Source organism: Bufo gargarizans, chromosome 6 (assembly GCF_014858855.1).
Source record: "Bufo gargarizans isolate SCDJY-AF-19 chromosome 6, ASM1485885v1, whole genome shotgun sequence".
In the NCBI taxonomy this organism is placed as follows: Eukaryota; Metazoa; Chordata; class Amphibia; order Anura; family Bufonidae; genus Bufo; species Bufo gargarizans.
This window is the reverse complement of record NC_058085.1, coordinates 104204746-104223741: the sequence shown is the minus strand read 5'-3', so window position 1 is coordinate 104223741 and position 18996 is coordinate 104204746. Positions and strand designations below refer to the sequence as shown.

Genomic DNA, 18996 nt, shown 5'->3' with positions numbered 1-18996 from the left:
CAGGTGTTGTGGCAAGAAGAAGTGGATATGGCAAGAAAGAGATGCAAACATTATTCTCCTTCCTGTTGAATTCACTTCCAACATTTGTGTAAAAAAAAAAAAGCTGCAGCAAAACTGCATGTGTGATTCCTGCCTAACAGTGTTAAAGGGGACCTTTCATCAGAAAAAAGTGTGTGCAATTCTTATACTATATGCAAATAAATTAAAACAATGGCATGGTGTTAAACAGGAAGTGCTCAAACCCATACGCAGTTGGGCATATATATATATACAGGGAAGCAAATCCTGCACTTGTGGCCTGCTGCTAATGACGATCCCCAGCAAAAATACATACAGTGGAGGATGCCCGCAGCGGACCACAAGTAGCACAATAAACATCCTACACAAGATAGCAATTATGTGGATGTGATAACCAATATAACAAAATAATAACAAAGACAGGTTCACTCTGCGGTCTTACTAAACCCTTAAACTGATGATAAAATTGAGAGATTAGCCAACATGTCCTACTAGGAGGACATGTCTGAGCCCGAGCACCAAGCCAAGGTTTCTCAAGTAGCTCGGGTCCTAACCCTTACCTACCTGTGCCATATGGGCAATACCAGGAGCCAGTGGGCTAATTACAGAAGCGTAAGGTCCGACTCACAGACAACTCACCAGTTACCTCCAGCATGTAGCCATGCTAGCAATGGGAGGAGGGAGGAGTCTGCGAGTCCCACTCAAGACTGGCTGATATGGCCCAGGCCTCACAGGTGCACCTAAATGTAGCTTGTGGATAGAAAACAGACGCATTTACATTGGAGTTTATACACCTCCAGGCATCTCTATATGCAAATAAATGAAAACAATGGCGCGGTGCTCGGGCTCAGACATGCCCTCCTAGTAGGACATGTTGGCTAATCTCTCAATTTTATCATCAGTTTGAGGGCTTACCAAGTCTGCAGCGTGCACCTGTCTTTGCTATTAGTATATTGTTACAATTCTTATACTACCTTATCGGGCTGCTGCCACTGATGTCCGGACACTTTTTTTTCCAAAAGGACCCCCGTTTGTCCGCTGTGCTCCCTGTTTGTTTCATCGCCTCATATGCAAATGAGGCGACTTGGTTATAGTAGGCGTTGACATTTTAGTTCTGCTGGGCGTGGGTATCTTCTCCTTGGCAGCAATCAGTGGCAGCAGCCCGATAAGGTAGTATAAGAATTGCACACACTTTTTTCTGATGAAAGGTCCTCTCTAACTGCTTTCATATGAGGGAAGGAATACATAGCAATCCCTTATACAGAATGACTATGACCACACATGTGCTGACCGATTAATAGCACACCATATGGACAATGAGAGTACCCACACACAATAATAGTGCTCCTCTTAAAGGGGTCGTCTCACTTGAGTTAATGACATTTATCATGTAGATAAAGGTAATACAAGGCACTTACTAATGTATTGTGATTGTCCATATTGCTTCCTTTGCTGTCTGGATTCATTTTTCCATCACAATATACACTGTTTATATCCAGGGGTATTGACCACTCTGTAATCCAACAGCGGTGGTCGTGCTTCTACAATATAGGAAAAAGCACCAGCCTCTCTGGTGGTCAGGACCGTGACAGCTCACATGCACAGCAGCTCCCGCCCCGGCCACCCCGTATCTGCTCTGTAGCAGTGGCCACGAAAAAAAAAAATGTATTCACTTTTTCTACTTGATAACTGCCATTTGCTGAAGTGAGACAGCCCCTTTAATGTCCTTTTTTGGCCCAACTTAGTAATAGTGTCCCCTTTGTGCCCACTATACAATAATAATGCAGCTTTGACTGCAATGAAGCCTCCTTTCTGCCCCAATACAGTAATGATGACCCCTCTTTGTGCTCCTCACATAGTAAGAAAAGCCTGCTTTTGGACCCCCTAGAGTAATGTTGCCCAGTTTGAACCCTCCTATCTGACAGAAAAGCAATATCAACTCCCATTGTGTCCCCACACAGTAAAAATACCCTGATAGATAATGCAATCTAGTGATGTCATCATGTCACCTAAATACAGTAATTCTAGCATTTTACAGGCCACATGTCTAAACCAGTCTGTGGCCTGTGAGAGAGAAAATGGCAAAAAGCCTTGGACTCTGCTTTGCCATATGTTTTAACTGTATCCAGGTCCTGCCCAGTCTGCCCTCCATACCCGGCCCTATTCTATGCCACAGATCACCTCTGCTGATTATGTAATTCTCTAATATACATGTGTGCAGTAAAAGACCGCTTCCTTTACTATACTGCCCAGGAGGAATAAGGAGAAGATGGAGATAGCAGTGGTCTGGTAGTGGTAGAAGGTGATGTTTCCAAACAGGTAGTCAACCCATCTGTTGTTTCAGGGTATCCCAACTAAACTGCTTCCAACCTATTCATATAGCAGTGCAAAACAATGCTTAGGGTCCAAACCCCATTCCTGCATGCAGCTTGGGTCCTTAAAGGCTATGAATACCTTTGGGGGCCTTTTTTTTTTTTTTTTTATTGCATTGTACTCATTTTCAGCTTAAATTTTTTTTTTCATTGGTCTTTATTACAAATATGGAGTCCTTTTTTCTGTACAGAGCAGAGATGCTCTCATAGAGGGATCTGAATTTTCTCTCAGCTCCATCCGCTAGCTAATATGACGGACTCCTTGTCTCTGTTCTCTGACATTATAAACACTCATTATACATTATAGCTCAGTTCTTATCTTACTGATAAGAGTGTGGCTTAAATAAGTGTTTCTGATTGCTTAGTAAATTAGAGATAAGGGTTATTAGATGACAAGTAAAAGTAAAAAGTAGATTCACACAGCTAGACAGTTAACCCTTTGTGACAGAATGGCTCAATAATTTTAATAAAGACCAATTGAAAAAATTATTTTTAGCCCAAAATGAGTCAAATTGATTCATTTTTATTTTTTTTTGCCTCCAAAAGGTGTACATAGCCTTTAAAGGGAACCTGTCACCTCCAAAAACCATCCCAAGCGGCAAGCAGTACCTGAGAGTAGCCAGCAGCGTGTTTCTGACAATAATTTTGTCACGCCCCCTTCCCTGCCCCTTCACTGTGACTGACAGCCTGCAGTTCGGCTGGCTTTGCCGAACTCTCTGCATAAGCGCTGTCAGTCACAGCGAATGGGCAGGGAAGGGGGCGTGGTTATCTTGACTTGAAGCAAGGAGGCCGCTGCCCCCGTGACTTCAAGCATGACTAGAGAAGCGCGCCGACAGGGGATAAAAGAACGTTTTCTGAGCTTTAGCCGCATCGGCCTTCAGGAACAAAATTATTGTCGGAAACACTCTGCTGGCTACTGTCAGGTACTGCTTGCGATGGTTTTTGGAGGTGATAGGTTCCCTTTAAGCCATGGGTAGAGGGCAACATCTGTGCTGTAACCATAGTGAGAATGGATCATGCACCAGAAGATACAACTATCTTGCAGCTTCTCCATCATTGAATTATGTATCAATTTAAGTGAATGGGAAAAGTCCCTACTGTGGTGCCTATTCACTTCCACTGGAATGAAACTGTCATGATTCTCGCCAAAATAGCAACCTTGGCTGGACTCTGTAAGGCTGGTTTCACACGGGCGTTGCGGGAAAAGGTGCGGGTGCGTTGCAGGAACATGCGCGATTTTTCAGCGCAAGTGCAAAACATTGTGATGCTTTTTGCATGCGCGTGAGAAAAATCGGCATGTTTGGTACCCAAACCCGAACTTCTTCACAGAAGTTCGGGCTTGGGATCGGTGTTCTGTAGATTGTATTATTTTCCCTTATAACATGGTTATAAGGGAAAATAATAGCATTCTGAATACAGAATGCATAGTACAATAGCGCTGGAGGGGTTAAAAAAATAAATAAATTTTTTTTTACTCGCCTTAATCCACTTGCTTGCGTAGCCGGCATCTCTTCTGTCTCTTTCTTTGCTGATTGCAGTCAAAGGACCTGTGGTGACGTCACTCCGATCATCACATGGTCGGTCACATGATCTTTTACCATGGTGATGGATTATGTGATGACCGGAGTGACGTCACCACAGGTCCTTTGACTGCAATCAGCAAAGAAAGAGACAGAAGAGATGCCGGCTGCGCGAGCAAGTGGATTAAGGCGAGTTAAATTATTATTATTTTTTTTTAACCCCTCCAGTGCTATTGTACTATGCATTCTGTATTCAGAATGCTATTATTTTCCCTTATAACCATGTTAGAAGGGAAAATAATAAAATGATCGGGTCTCCATCCCGATAGTCTCCTAGCAACCATGCGTGAAAATCGCACTGCATCCGCACTTGCTTGCGATTTTCACGCAGCCCCATTCACTTCTATGGGGCCTGCGTTGCGTGGAAAACGCACACTATAGAACATGCTGCGATTTCCACGCAACGCACAAGTGATGCGTGAAAATAACCGCTCATGTTAACAGCTCCATAGAAATGAATGGGTCAGGATTCAGTGCGGGTTCAATGCGTTCACTTCACGCATTGCACCCGCGCGGAATACTCGCTCGTGTGAAAGGGACCTAAAGCCCTCAGTTTGAGTCAAATAAATTGACCAACATTTGTATCACTCCACTTTCTACCCCAGCTAGTAGAAAGTTATCTATACAGAAGTCGCCCACTGCCATGTCCATCCTGGGTTTGTCTCTTACCTTCATCATCTTCAAACGTAACAATGGCATAAGTTGGATTTCCTTGTATAATGTCGATGCTTTCCACCTCTCCTCCCCCATTTCTGCTCCTCAGGAAATGTATGGTGAGTTTATCCTTTGCACGTCCAGCTGGGATGTCAGTCGGAATTCCATCTACTCTCAGCCTTTTCCTTTCCATTGCTCCCAGGTCTTTCAGGAAGCTGCTAACAAAAATACAGAGTGGAATGACACAGACAATGACGCTATTTTTGGAGACTACAATCCTGTCTTTCAGAGTAGAGAGACAGGATTGTAGGTCACTCTCTGGATGCCCAGTGAGCTTTTTAACCGTTAATCAAACTGTATAAATAAATAGTTTAGGCAAATATAAGAAACATTGTAATATATCTTATCAAAGAAGAATGCCTCTTTCTCCACTGAACAGACAATTCATCTCTGCCTCTTGGACTGAAGTTACATACTGCCCACAGAAGTCTATGGAGTGCAGAGAAAGAGGTGTGAATAGCAAAGGGAGAGACAACCAGAGAGACATGTTTCACCTCAGGGCTGGATTCACATCTACACTGCTAGACTGCTGTGCATGTCTTCCATGATGCTGCTGCTTCTAGGGCTGTGCTACAGATACAGAGGGGGGCCGGTTCTCCTCTTCACAATGTACAGTCTATGGGAGACATCATAGCAGCTAGTCTACACCCACTGTGGAGCTGAGGTCAGGGAAAACTGCCAAGGTCCCTATATTATGGCCTATCCTCAGGACATCACGTCATCAATATCAGATCAGCGGGGGTGCAACTCCGGGCGCCCCCGACAATCAGCTGTTTGAAGAGAGGGCGGTGCTCAAGCACTGCACTCTCTTCGTTGTTTACTTGCTCCGTCGACATTTCATTGTAGCGGCGAGAAGCTGTAATTATACTGCTCGTCGCTGCAGCAATGCCAACGGCAATCAGGTAAACAGTAAAGAGAATGCAATGGGTTCTCTTCAAACAGCTGAACGGTGGGGGTGCCGGGAGTCGGACCCCGCCCATCTGATATCAATGACCTATCTTGAGGATAGGTCTGCAATATAGGAAACTGGACACCCCCTTTAAGGCTGGGCCTGCATTGATTCTGGCCAAGACACACTTGTTATTTTTATGTGGGATGCAATTATCTTTTTTTTTTAGCAGACATGTCAAAAGCAGTGACAGGTCTTCTTTAACTAAAAAGTCACATGCCGCTAGGGATCGACTGATATAGATTTTTTTAGAGCAAATACAGATACCAATAAACATTCAGGCCGATAACTTATACCGATATTCTGTGCATTTTCATTTTGGAAAAAAAATTGTTTCTGTTATGGCGTTCACCACATAGAGGATTTTTTTTTATTTATATTTTAATAGTTTGGACTTTTTGGACGTGGCAATATGTGATATATTTATTTATTGTTTATATATTTTATATGTAAAATTGGGAAAGGGGCCAAGGCCTTTTCGCTGTTTACCGTAGACCCAGTGACGTCACGACTAGTATCACTGGCCTGGGAGCGGCTAAGCTCCATTCAAGTGAACAGAGCTTAGCCCCGCCCAGGCCACTGATACTAGACGTGACGTCACTGGGCCTGCGGTAAACAGCGAGAAGGCCGCGGCGCTACTGCCAGTGCCGCTGCCTTCTCAAACAGCTGACCGGCAAGGGTCTCAGGTGTCAGACCCCCGCCGATCAGATGCTGATGATCTATCAGTTTAAAAAAACTGGAGAACCCTTTTAATATTTTGGTGTTTTTTTTTTACTTTTTATTTAATAACTATTTCCCCCCTTAGGGGCTAGAACCTGGGATCTTCTAATCCCTTGTCCTATTCATCCTAATAGAGCTCTATCAGGATGAATAGGATCTTACAGTCTCCCTGCTGCCCTGTGCCTAGTACACACAGCAGCAGGGAGCTTACCATGGCAGCCAGGGATTCAGTAGCATCCTGGCTGCCATGGTAACCGATCAGAGCCCCAGGATTACACTGCTGGGGCTCCGATCAGAAGCTGCCACTGTCACCAATGAAGAGAAGGGTAGGGGACCCTGTGGCCACTGCCACCAATGATTTTCATACTGGCTGTGGGGGCGCGCTGCGCCACTAATGTTTTTAATACTGGGGTGTGGGGGAAGGGCACACTGTGCCACCAATGTTGCTAATACTGGGGAGGGCGCACTGCGCCACCAATGATAATTAACGTTTAATACAGGAGGCGGGTGTGTCGGTGCAGAATCACATAGCCGGCACCCTGCCTCTGAGCTGCGATCAGCGGCACCTGAGGGGTTAACTGCCGCTGATCGCAGCTTCCTGTCATACAGGCTGGGCACCGCCTCCTGTATTTGTATTATACGTTAATTATGATTGGTGGTGCAGTGCGCTCGCCCCTGCTCTGCCCGTCTCTCCTCATTGGCAGCGCGGCACAGGGGGAGGGAGAGAGTGACTCCTTCTCCCCTGTGCTGCTGAGGGAACATGAGCGCGCTGACAGCAGTTTTTCTTAGAACTCTTGAGGTATACTGTTCCTTTTACTCCTAGAAATGTATGAATAAATTGACGGTGAAGTGTTAAAGGGGGCCTGTCCCTACGATGTGTCGCTGGCAGCACTGATTGGATAGTGCCAGACACACCCCTGACTGGTAACACCCAGTTGTCAATATAGTCATAAATGTCTAGGAGGAATAAAAGAGGAACGACACACTGCAGAGTTTCAGAAAAGATGCTCCAGGATTATTATTTCATAGGGAATACAAACTAAAACAGGCAGGTCAGGAGAGGTGTATTCAACAGATCACTGCAGTCCTGCATTCTTCTAATATAGTAAACAGGTGTACTTACCTGCAACTGAGGTGACACTGCTCAGCATGGAAACAGCCTCCTTCCCCTGCAGAGACAAATGGGTTAATTTACTGAGTGCATCTTACAATGTGTAATCCTCCCCAACACACTGAATTTGGGGGTACACCGTCTTTCCAAATGCAGGGTGCTACAATAAGAGAGGCCGTGCTGAGGACGTGCGGGGGGGGGGGATACTTGGGGAGCCGGAGAAGAAAGGAGTAAGCAATATTAGGTTCCTGCGCACGCTTTATGAAGTGGCAGTGCGAGACTGGTAAACACAACACAGCCTCACCATGGCAGCAAAGTGTGGGGCGAGGAGACCGGGACGCCGTACCAGCAGATAAAATCTAATGGCAGGGAACGACTAAACAGGATCTATTCAGGATTGGAGCGTTATTATGTAATCATGCATGGCACTTAAAATTAGGACACGTGCCAACAAATTTATTTCATCGCGTGGACTGCCAAGGAACAAATGCCATTCCTACTATGTTTCCAGGAGACACAATACAGAGATCTAAGGCCTCTTTCACACGGGCGTGAGTTTTTTTGCCCGGATAAGAGCCGGGTGCGTTGCGGGAAAATGCGCGATTTTCCCGCGCGAGTGCAAAACATTGTCATGCGTTGCACTCGCGTGAGAAAAATCGCGCATGTTTGGTACCCAAACCCGAACTTCTTCATAGAAGTTCGGGCTTGGGATTGATGTTCTGAAGATTGTATTATTTTCCCTTATAACATGGTTATAAGGGAAAATAATAGCATTCTGAATACAGAATGCATAGTAAAACAGCGCTAGAGGCGTTAAAAAGAAATAAAAAATAATTTAACTCGCCTTAGTCCACTTGCTCGCGAAGCTGGCATCTCCTTGTGTCTCCTCTGCTGATGAACAGGACCTGGGGTGAGCTGCTCCATTAAATACAGGTTAAGGACCTTCGATGACGTCACTCCGGTCATCACATGGTGCGTCACATGATCTTTTACCATGGTGATTCACCATGGTAAAAGACCATGTGATGACCGGAGTGACGTCATCGAAGGTCCTTAAGCTCTATTTAATGGAGCAGCTCACCCCAGGTCCTGTTCATCAGCAGAGGAGGCACAAGGAGATGCCAGCTTCGCGAGCAAGTGGACTAAGGCGAGTTAAATTTTTTTTTTTTTATCCCCTCTAGCGCTGTTTTACTATGCATTCTGTATTCAGAATGCTATTATTTTCCCTTATAACCATGTTATAAGGGAAAATAATAATGATCGGGTCTCCAGCCCGATCGTCTCCTAGCAACCGTGCGTGCAAATCGCATGGCATCCGTACTTGCTTGCGGATGCCATCCGATTTTCACACACCCCATTCATTTCTATGGGGCCTGCGTCACGTCGAAATCGGACAATATAGAGCATGCTGCGATTTCAACTGAACGCTCATGTGCACAGCCCCATAGAAATGAATGGGTCAGGATTTAGTGCGGGTGCCATACGTTCGCCGCACGGATCGCACCCGCACGGAAAACTCGCCCGTGTGAAAGGGGCCTAAGACCCACCACCTAACCAATACTGATACCGTGTCATACATGAGGATATCGCGCTGTGCATAGAGCACGCACATGGACGTGTGAATACAAACATTAAAGGGCATCTCTCAGCAGATTTGTACCTGTTGGTCCCATGTTTATATGTGCCCATATAGGGCTGCAGCTATCGATTATTTTAGTAATCAAATATTCTATCAATTAATCCAACGATTAATCGAGTACTCTAATAAGTAAAAAACAAAATAAAAGAATGTTTTCCTTTATAAAAACTCATTACCCCCTTGTCCCATCATCAGAACCCCCTGCAATCAGTCCTCAGTGCCATCAGGTTCCCTTATGTGCCATCAGGTTCCCTCATGTGCCATCAGCTTCCCCCATGTGCCATCAGCTTCCCCCATGTGCCATCAGCTTCCCCCATGTGCCATCAGCTTCCCCCATGCCATCAGTCCTCTGTGCCATCACCCCCCATGCCATCAGTTCTCTGTGCCATCACCCCCCATGCCATCAGTACTCTGTGCCGACAGTCCTCCATGCCCTCCGCTTCTAGCCATCAGTCCTCAGTGCCAGTATTTACCATTCCTGTGGGGGCGCCGCCGAAACTCCTCAGCTCCTTAGTCTCTTCTTCTCCACGCGCTGCACTGTTGTCCTGACGTCACGCAGCGTCAGGTCATAGTGCACGTAAGTGTGTACTATGTCCTGACAACGTGTCAGGATCCAGTGCAGCGCAGTGCGCGCCGGCAGGGGACCACAGAGCGTGAGTAATAGCAAGCGCTTCACTCATGCTCGGTGGTCACATGATACAAACGAATCCTCAATGCAAAAAATTTGCATCAAGGATTTTTTGTGTTGAGTTACTCGATTTAATCGAGCAATCGTTGCAGCCCTAGCCCACATGGCTGAGAAAAATGATGTTTTAATAAATTCAAATGAGCCTCTAGGAGCAACGGGGGCGTGGCCGTTACTCTTCGGCTACGTCTACACGACGACATTTGTCGCGCAACATTTTGTCACATGACAATTTTTATAATGATATTCTATGGTGTCGCAATGCGACATGCTGCGACGTGACAGTCGCAAAAAAAATCCATTCGAGATGGATTTTTCTGCGACTGTCGCATCGCAGTATGTTGCATTGCGACCCCATAGCCTATCATTATAAAAATTGTCACGCAACATTGGTGCAACAAATGTTGCAGTGTAGTTGTGCCCTATCTGTTGCGAGACACATGTCGTGTAGACCTAGCCTTACAGGCTCAGCTCTCTCTGCAACTGCTGCACCCTCTGCAGTATGATTGACTTTAGGAGAAGTCAGGGCCAAGTGTGATGAAGTTTTCACTGCCTGGTCCTGTCAATAAAGTGGAGAGAGCGTGGCAGTTGTAGAGAGAGCTGAGCCTCTAGGAGTAATGGCAACGCCCCCATTGTGCCCAGGCAACTGTGCCAAGGGAACACTCTTTTATGCAGTTATCAGGTAAATAGGGCCCGATGCATGCATTTGGCATAGGCACTGTGAGCTTTTCCGATACATCCCCCCCAAACATTGAGCTATAGCACTGTGGGGGGCGTTTTTTTTAAGATCAACGTATTATATGCCAACCTTACCCTATCCCCCTCCGAAGTCAGCTGCAGCAAAATTATTAAAAAGGTGCCCGTCTCCTGTCTATGCAGGTTCATTTACTAAAACGGAAACGTACACCAGCAAGGGAACTAGTGTAGCTTTCAGGGGCATACTGGGAACTTAAAGGGAACCTGTCACCTGCATTTTGAGTATAGCGCTGAGGACATGGGCTGCTAGATGGCCGCTAGCACATCCGCAATACCCACTCCCCATAGCTCTGTGTGCTTTTATTGTGTAAAAACCCCCCACGATTTTACATATATGTAAATGAGGCAAGTAAGAAGCCCTTGCTCCCCGACGTCACAAAGCTAGAGCGCCGTAATCTCGCAATGCGCGAGCTGTCACCCAAAATCCAAGTTCCCTTTAAAATGGCCCTGGAAGAAAACCTAATGTTGTAGGGGAGTCCAAATTGACAGAAGGCAGGGCCAGTGCACAGTGCGGTACAAAATAATGCCCAGCAGCACAAAAATACCTCCCTAGAAGCTGCCCCTCTGTGGTGGCCAGCACCAGCTGCCATGTTCTGTCCTCCTCAGGATGGCAATACAGATGTATTCAGGACTCAGGAGGGCACCTGTGGTCAAGTATATAACTACTCCATGCCCCCAGCATTAACTGACTCTGGAAGTGACTGATCATTACTTAATATGGCTGGCGGACGTAAGGATGGCACATGTGGCCCTCTGGGCATCAGCCCACCCGGAAATTTCCCTGAAGAGTCTATGACCAGTCCACCCTGGTAGCTTTCCGCTATTATCTATGCCACTTTCCTGGTATACGTTATAACCACTGTGCCGGCCCAGTTGAAAACTTTGCGCATCCAAAGTGTGTGCCGAATTATGTGACTCTTTGATGCCAGTTTTGTGGCACACAGGGGATGATAAATGACACCCCCCTTCCCCATGTAAACATAGCCTAAGGTAGCCAAACGATCACTAGGACAGTCATAATGCTCCCATGGTAAAAGAAGAGGCAGGAGGCTGACATCTTAATGTGGACCTTGTAGCTGGCAGTCATATAAGACTCCCATAAAAGTGTCTATTACCCGGGGTGGGTAGAAGACGCGCCACTGTCACGATGACATCACGGGTGCATACTGGCATATACACAGACTACAGGGGGAGATTTATCAAAACTGATGTAAAGGGGAAATGGCCTAGTCGCTCATAGCAGCCAATCAGATTCCACGTTTAATTTTTCAGAGCTATGTTGGAAAATGAGAGGATCAATCCGATTGGTTGATAGGGGCAAACATCAGTTTTGATAAAATCTCCCCAACTTTGCAGAGGCTTCCTGCTGATATCAACACTAATAATCCGGAAGAAACGTCTCCTCATCAGGATCCTTCAGTCTCAGAGTCTCCAGGACAGGAGGCAACACCGCGAATTGTCAGGGTCTGGACGCTGGGCCCCCCCTGATCCTAAAAAGGAGCATGCAGACTTCCAGTCCCCGTAAATGTTTTCAGTGGAAAATAAACACTCGTTTCTCTCTCCAGGAATCACATGCTCTCGGATTAGTGTAAAGGTCTTTGTCTATTGGTTTATGAATGTGATTGTGCAAGATAAGACGTGATTCATCAGTGTACTGTGTGTAATGCCTCATGCGCGGTATGGCGGCGCCCCTCACTGGTGGAGAATACGCCCTGTGCAGCACAAGGGAAGCAGGAGTTTTGCACTCGGCCTGCGCTGCTCTCCATGTGACTGCAGGCAACCGGTCCAAATGTCAGGATCCCCATCACAGCCAAACCTGCCGATAAAACACAGAATACAGCTCCCCCTGGTGGAACACGGGCAGTATTACAGTGCTTGAGGTTTTAAAATTGGCATATTTTTATATTTCATATTTACATCCATGCAAACTCATTGGAAATATCTATCATCAGAGCAGGGGGAAATCGTCACGTTTAGGGCTAACCCTTCAATATGCTCTATATTAGGGTATGATGAGCCCCCTCCCCCACTGAATCCCCTGCAATACTGTTTTAGGAAAGGCGATTTGTCTATGGGACAGGCACAGTATGTAAAAGGAGTATGGCTGTTATCTGTAACCATAGGGACACACAGGTCTGCATAGAAGCTGTACACACAAAATGGTATAATGTACAGAGCCGGCTGTAACATACAGATGACATGCCACTGCAATGGCCAGGATCAAAGGCGACTCCATTCCTGGCTGTTTGACCCCTTAGATGCTGGGTGCTCATCACATAACCAGTACTTGCAATTGTCCATGACCTCGGTCGTTTTTGTATACAGTTTATGGCATCTACTATAAAATGTCGGTCACAGGTACAAAGATTGCTGTATTTATATGTGGCAGATGATGTGCATGTAGTCAGTATGAACCAGCAATGGGCCGCAGTGATAATCACCGATAAAGATTATTAGATGTCTTATACATGGTTATGGCGCTTTTCACCAGTACAGTATGTTTTTCCAGGGGTTACATCCACTTTCACGCTGTTAACAGCATTGGTCAGGTCAGATGCCAGCTCCTCTACAGGCAGCGCTTGCGCACTCAGTCCGGAACAACGCCGTCAGGTTGCTCGTTGAAATGTCTGGAGTTAGTGCACTGTAGTCGATATGGTAGATGCTCTGATGTATGTAGGTATAAATGCCACTCTCACATGGAGGACACTACAAGCGATATGCAAACGCGTTTCAGAACCTCCTTAGGTTCCCTCGTCAGTGGCGATAGTACATAAGTATCTGGACTCTAAACTAGGGCTGCAGTAAACTATTATTTTAGTAATCGAGTATTCTACCTATTATTTTTTATGATTAATCGAGTAATCTAATAAGAAAAAATGAATTAATAGACTGTTTTCCTTTATAAAAAGCTCCGTTCCCCCAGTGCCTTCAGCGCCACTCCCCCAGTGCCTTCAGCTCTCCCCCACCCCAGTACCTTCAGCTCTCCCCCACCCAGTGCCTTCAGCTCTCCCTCACCCCAGTGGCATCAGCTTTCCCCCACCCAGTGCCTTCAGCTCCCCCCACCCCACTGCCTTCAGCTCTCCCCCACCCCAGTGGCATCAGCTCTCCCCCACCCCAATGCCTTCAGCTCTCCCCCAACAATGCCTTCAGCTCTCCCCCACCCCAATCCCTTCAACTATCCCCCACCCCAATGCCTTCAGCTCTCCCCCACCCCAATGCCTTCAGCTCTCCCCACCCCAATGCCTTCAGCTCTCCCCCACCCCAATGCCTTCAGCTCTCCCCCACCCCAATGCCTTCAGCTCTCCCCCACCCCAGTACCTTCAGCTCTCCCCCACCCAGTGCCTTCAGCTCTCCCTCACCCCAGTGGCATCAGCTTTCCCCCACCCAGTGCCTTCAGCTCCCCCCACCCCCAGTGCCTTCAGCTCTCCCCCACCCCAGTGGCATCAGCTCTCCCCCACCCCAATGCCTTCAGCTCTCCCCCCAACAATGCCTTCAGCTCTCCCCCCACCCCAATCCCTTCAACTATCCCCCACCCCAATGCCTTCAGCTCTCCCCCACCCCAATGCCTTCAGCTCTCCCCCACCCCAATGCCTTCAGCTCTCCCCCACCCCAATGCCTTCAGCTCTCCCCCACCCCAATGCCTTCAGCTCTCCCCCCACCCCAATGCCTTCAGCTCTCCCCCACCCCAATGCCTTCAGCTCTCCCCCATTCCAGTGCCTTCAGCTCTCCCCCACCCCAGTGCCTTCAGCTCTCCCCCACCCCAGTGCCTTCAGCTCTCCTCCACCCAGTGCCTTCAGCTCTCCTCCACCCAATGCCTTCAGCTCTCCTCCACCCCAATGCCTTCAGCTCTCCTCCACCCCAATGCCTTCAGCTCTCCTCCACCCCAATGCCTTCAGCTCTCCCCCACCCCAGTGCCTTCAGCTCTCCCCCACCCCAGTGCCTTCAGCTCTCCCCCACCCCAATGCCTTCAGCTCTTCCCCACCCCAGTGCCTTCAGCTTTGTGCACTGACCAAAGGGAAGAATTCCAGGTAGCTGGGCAGCTAATCTGTAGCTTGCAGGGTGCATAGTACTACAAGTCCGGGCAAGCTGACATGTTCTAATACAGAATGGACATGCTGCCACTTGTAGTTCCACACTCAGACTGCTGCCTCTGCTCTATAGGAATGTTAGTGGTAACTAAAGGAGTAGGTGTAATGGAGGTAACAAGACACAGAAGGGCTCAGACGACCACTTGGATGGAGCAGGGCACAGAACCATACATGCAGGAGGATTACTTACACAAGTCCGAAGGCCTGCTCTATCTATAGCGCCGCCGCCATGATCCTAGAGTGTTCGCTGCCATGACAACCGTGATCTGCCAGCGCAGGACGCAATACAGGCCACGTGACGATTCTTCTACCAATAGGGAAAGGCTACGAACGGTGTGACGTTTCAGAAGGAAGACGGACATTTTGGCTACGGGCAATCCTTGCACTACTGTAGTGTAGTACAAGTCACTTGAGGTTATTTTACCGGCATGGAAGGGGGGGAGACTTATCCCAATGTAACTCTAAGGCCTCATGCACACAACAGTATTTTTTTACGGTCCGCAAAAACGGGGTCCGTGATCCGTGACCGTTTTTTCGTCCGTGGGTCTTCCTTGATTTTTGGAGGATCCACGGACATGAAAAAAAAGTCGTTTTGGTGTCCGCCTGGCCGTGCGGAGCCAAACGGATCCGTCCTGAATTACAATGCAAGTCAATGGGGACGGATCCGTTTGACGTTGACACAATATGGTGCCATTTCAAACGGATCCGTCCCCATTGACTTTCAATGTAAAGTCTGGAGTTCTTTTATACCATCGGATTGGAGTTTTCTCCAATCCGATGGTATATTTTAACTTGAAGCGTCCCCATCACCATGGGAACGCCTCTATGTTAGAATATACTGTCGGATATGAGCTACATCGTGAAATTCAGATCCGACAGTATATTCTAACACAGAGGCGTTCCCATGGTGATGGGGACGCTTCAGGTTAGAATATACAAAAAAACTGTGTACATGACTGCCCCCTGCCAGGCAGCAGGGGGCAACCCCCCCCCCCCCCCCCCCCTGTTTTTAACTCATTGGTGGCCAGTGGGCCCCCCCCCTCCCTCCCCTGTAGTTAACTCGTTGGTGGCCAGTGTGCGCCCCGCCCCCCCTCCCTCCCTCTATTGTAATAATAGCATTGGTGGCAGTGTGCGCCCCCGCCCCCCCTCTATTGTAATAATAGCATTGGTGGCAGTGTGCGCCCCCGCCCCCCCCCCCCTCCCTCCCTCTATTGTAATAATAGCATTGGTGGCAGTGTGCGCCCCCCCCCCTCCCTCTATTGTAATAATAGCATTGGTGGCAGTGTGCGCCAACCCCCCCCCCCGCCCCGCCCCCCTGCTCCCTCCCTCTATTGTAATAATAGCATTGGTGGCAGTGTGCAGCGGAGTAGAAGCATCATACTTACCTGGCTGCTGCAATCTCTGTGTCCGGCCGGGAGCTCCTCCTACTGGTAAGTGACAGGTCTGTGTGGCGCATTGCTGTCACTTACCAGTAGGAGGAGCTCCCGGCCGGACGCAGACATCGCAGCAGCCAGCAGGTAAGTATGAATCTTCTACTATTGCTAAGGCTAAGTAACCATGGCAACCGTCCTCGTTGCCATGGTTACCGATCGGAGCCCCAGCGATTAAACTGGGACTCCGATCGGAACTCCGCTGCCACCAATGATCTGGGGGGGGGGGAGAGGGGAGGCCGCACACTGCCACCAATGTATTAAAAGAATAGAGGGAGGAAGGGGGGGGGGGGCGCACACTGCCACCAATGTATTAAAACAATAGAGGGAGGAGGGGGGGGCGCACACTGCTACCAATGTTAATGCAATAGAGGGAGGGAGGGAGGGAGGGAGGGAGGGAGGGGGGGGGCACACTGTGCCACCAATGCTATTATTACAATAGAGGGAGGGAGGGGGGGCGCACACTGTGCCACCAATGTTATCATTACAATAGAGGGAGGGAGGGGGGGCGCACTGGCCACCAATGAAATTTAAACTGGGGAGGGGTGGGGGGTCTGCCCCCTGCTGCCTGGCAGCCCCGGATCTCTTACAGGGGGCTATGATAGCACAATTAACCCCTTCAGGTGCAGCACCTGAGGGGTTAATTGTACGGATCACGGCCCCCTGTAAGAGATCGGGTGCTGCCAGGCAGCAGGGGGCAGTCATGTACACAGTTTGTTGTATATTCTAACTAGAAGCGCCCCCATCACCATGGGGACGCCTCTGTGTTAGAATATACTGTCGGATCTGAGTTTTCACGAAGTGAAAACTCAGCTATGAAAAAGCTTTTTTTTGCAGACGGATCTTCGGATCCGTCTGTATAAAAGTAACCTACGGCCACGGATCACGGACACGGATGCCAATCTTGTGTGCATCCGTGTTCTTTCACGGACCCATTGACTTGAATGGGTCCGCGAACCGTTGTCCGTCAAAAAAATAGGACAGGTCTTATTTTTTTGACGGACAGGATACACGGATCACGGTCTCGGCTGCAAAACGGTGCATTTTCCGATTTTTCGACTGACCCATTGAAAGTCAATGGGTCTGCGAAAAAAAACGGAAAGCGGCACAACGGCCACGGATGCACACAACGGTCGTGGGCATGAGGCCTAAGTAGGGAAAACTAAAGGGAGAGGAAAGTGGTGGAGCTACTAATTCGGTGGCAAATGATGAAGTGACCAAAAACAAGAGGAAAGGAGAGCATTTTATGAGGGAGGAGGGGCCTCCGGGAGTATTCTCTGAGAGAAGAGGACAGCGCATTGCGAGCCAGCGGGAGACCAGGGAGCGGGAGTAATAGCAAGCGCTTCACTCCCGCTCCGTGGTCACGTTACACAAACGAATCCTTGATGCCAAAAATTTGCATTGAGGTTTTTTTTTGTGTCAAATTGCTCGATTTAATCGAGTATTCGTTGCAGCCCTACTCTAAACACATTTCAGAACCTCCTTAGGCTACTTTCACACTAGCGTTCGTCGGTCCGCTCGTGAGCTCCGTTTGAAGGGGCTCACGAGCGGACCCGAACGCAGCCGTCCAGCCCTGATGCAGTCTGAATGGAGCGGATCCGCTCAGACTGCATCAGTCTGGCGGCGTTCAGCCTCCGCTCCGCTCGCCTCCGCACGGACAGGCGGACAGCTGAACGCTGCTTGCAGCGTTCGGGTGTCCGCCTGGCCGTGCGGAGGCGTGCGGATCCGTCCAGACTTACAATGTAAGTCAATGGGGACGGATCCGTTTGAAGATGCCACAATATGGCTCAATCTTCAGGCGGACCCGTCCCCCATTGACTTTACATTGAAAGTCTGGACGGATCCGTACGAGGCTATTTTCACACTTAGCTGTTATATGCTAAAATAATGCAGACGGATCCGTTCTGAACGGAGCCTCCGTCTGCATTATTATGATCGGATCCGTTCAGAACGGATCCGATCGAACGCTAGTGTGAAAGTAGCCTTAGGTTCCCTCATCAGTGACGATAGTACATAAGTATCTGGACCCTATTTAGTCACCATTTATAGACCAGAAGATCCCTAAGGGTAAATGTACACGATCAGGATTGCGTGCGGATTTTCCACGCGGATTTGCGTGCGGAAAATACACACCGTAGGTCATGTACATTGTTGATTTTCTTCATTCACTTAGTAAAATACGCATGCGGAAAATCTGCACCGAATCCGCACCAATTCATGCGGATTGACCGCACAGATTTGCCTACAAACACCTGCAGATTTTAGTGCGGATTCTCCGCACATGAATCCTGAACGTGTGCATGTACTCTAAGGCTACTTTCACACTAGTGGCACGGACCTCCGGCAGGCTGTTCTGTCGGGTGCACAGCCCGCCGGATCTGTCCTGCCGCTAGTGCCTCAGGACTGCCGCTCTGTCCCCATTGACTATAATGGGGGCGGGGGTGGAGTTCCGGCGAGGCATGGCAGCGCATGGCGAGAGGCTGACGGAATAAATGTCGGACATGTCGTAGTTTTATTCTGGCAACCTCTCGCCGTACGCTGCCGTGCCTTGCTGGAACTCCGCCCCCGTCCCCATTATAGTCAATGGCGATGGAGCGGCAGTCCGGAGGCACACTGTCACTAGCGGCAGGACGGATCCGGCAGGCTGTTCACCTGTAGTGTATCGCGGATCTGGAATATACCCGGCCGGCACCCCAATAGAACTGCCTATTCTTGTACGCAATTGCAGACAAGAATAGAACATGTTCTATTTTTTTCGGGAGCCGCGGACTGGAAGATCGGGGCCACACTCCGGAAATACGGATGCAGACAGCACACTGTATGCTGTCCACATCTCTTCCGGCCCCAACATTGCGGAACGGATCCAGACCCATTCTACGGACGTGTGAATGGACCCTAAGGCATATTAGTACACCATAGACTTTTTCCAGGGTG

The 18996-nt window shown here is 48.6% G+C and overlaps 1 protein-coding gene across 2 annotated transcripts in view; it reads right to left on the bottom strand.

The window, feature by feature from the left end:
- The window catches only part of LOC122941606, a 38290-nt gene that overhangs the window by 8301 nt on the left and 10993 nt on the right, over positions 1-18996 (bottom strand). The window contains exons 2-3 of one of the 2 annotated variants that reach the window (XM_044298990.1): positions 7477-7522; positions 4640-4842 (exon numbers count right to left, since the gene is read on the bottom strand). In XM_044298990.1, coding sequence (XP_044154925.1) covers positions 4640-4817 — 178 coding nt within the window. In that variant the 5' untranslated portion in view covers positions 4818-4842; positions 7477-7522. The remainder of the gene's footprint in view (positions 1-4639; positions 4843-7476; positions 7523-18996) is intronic. The other variant, XM_044298991.1, reaches the window with a different exon arrangement.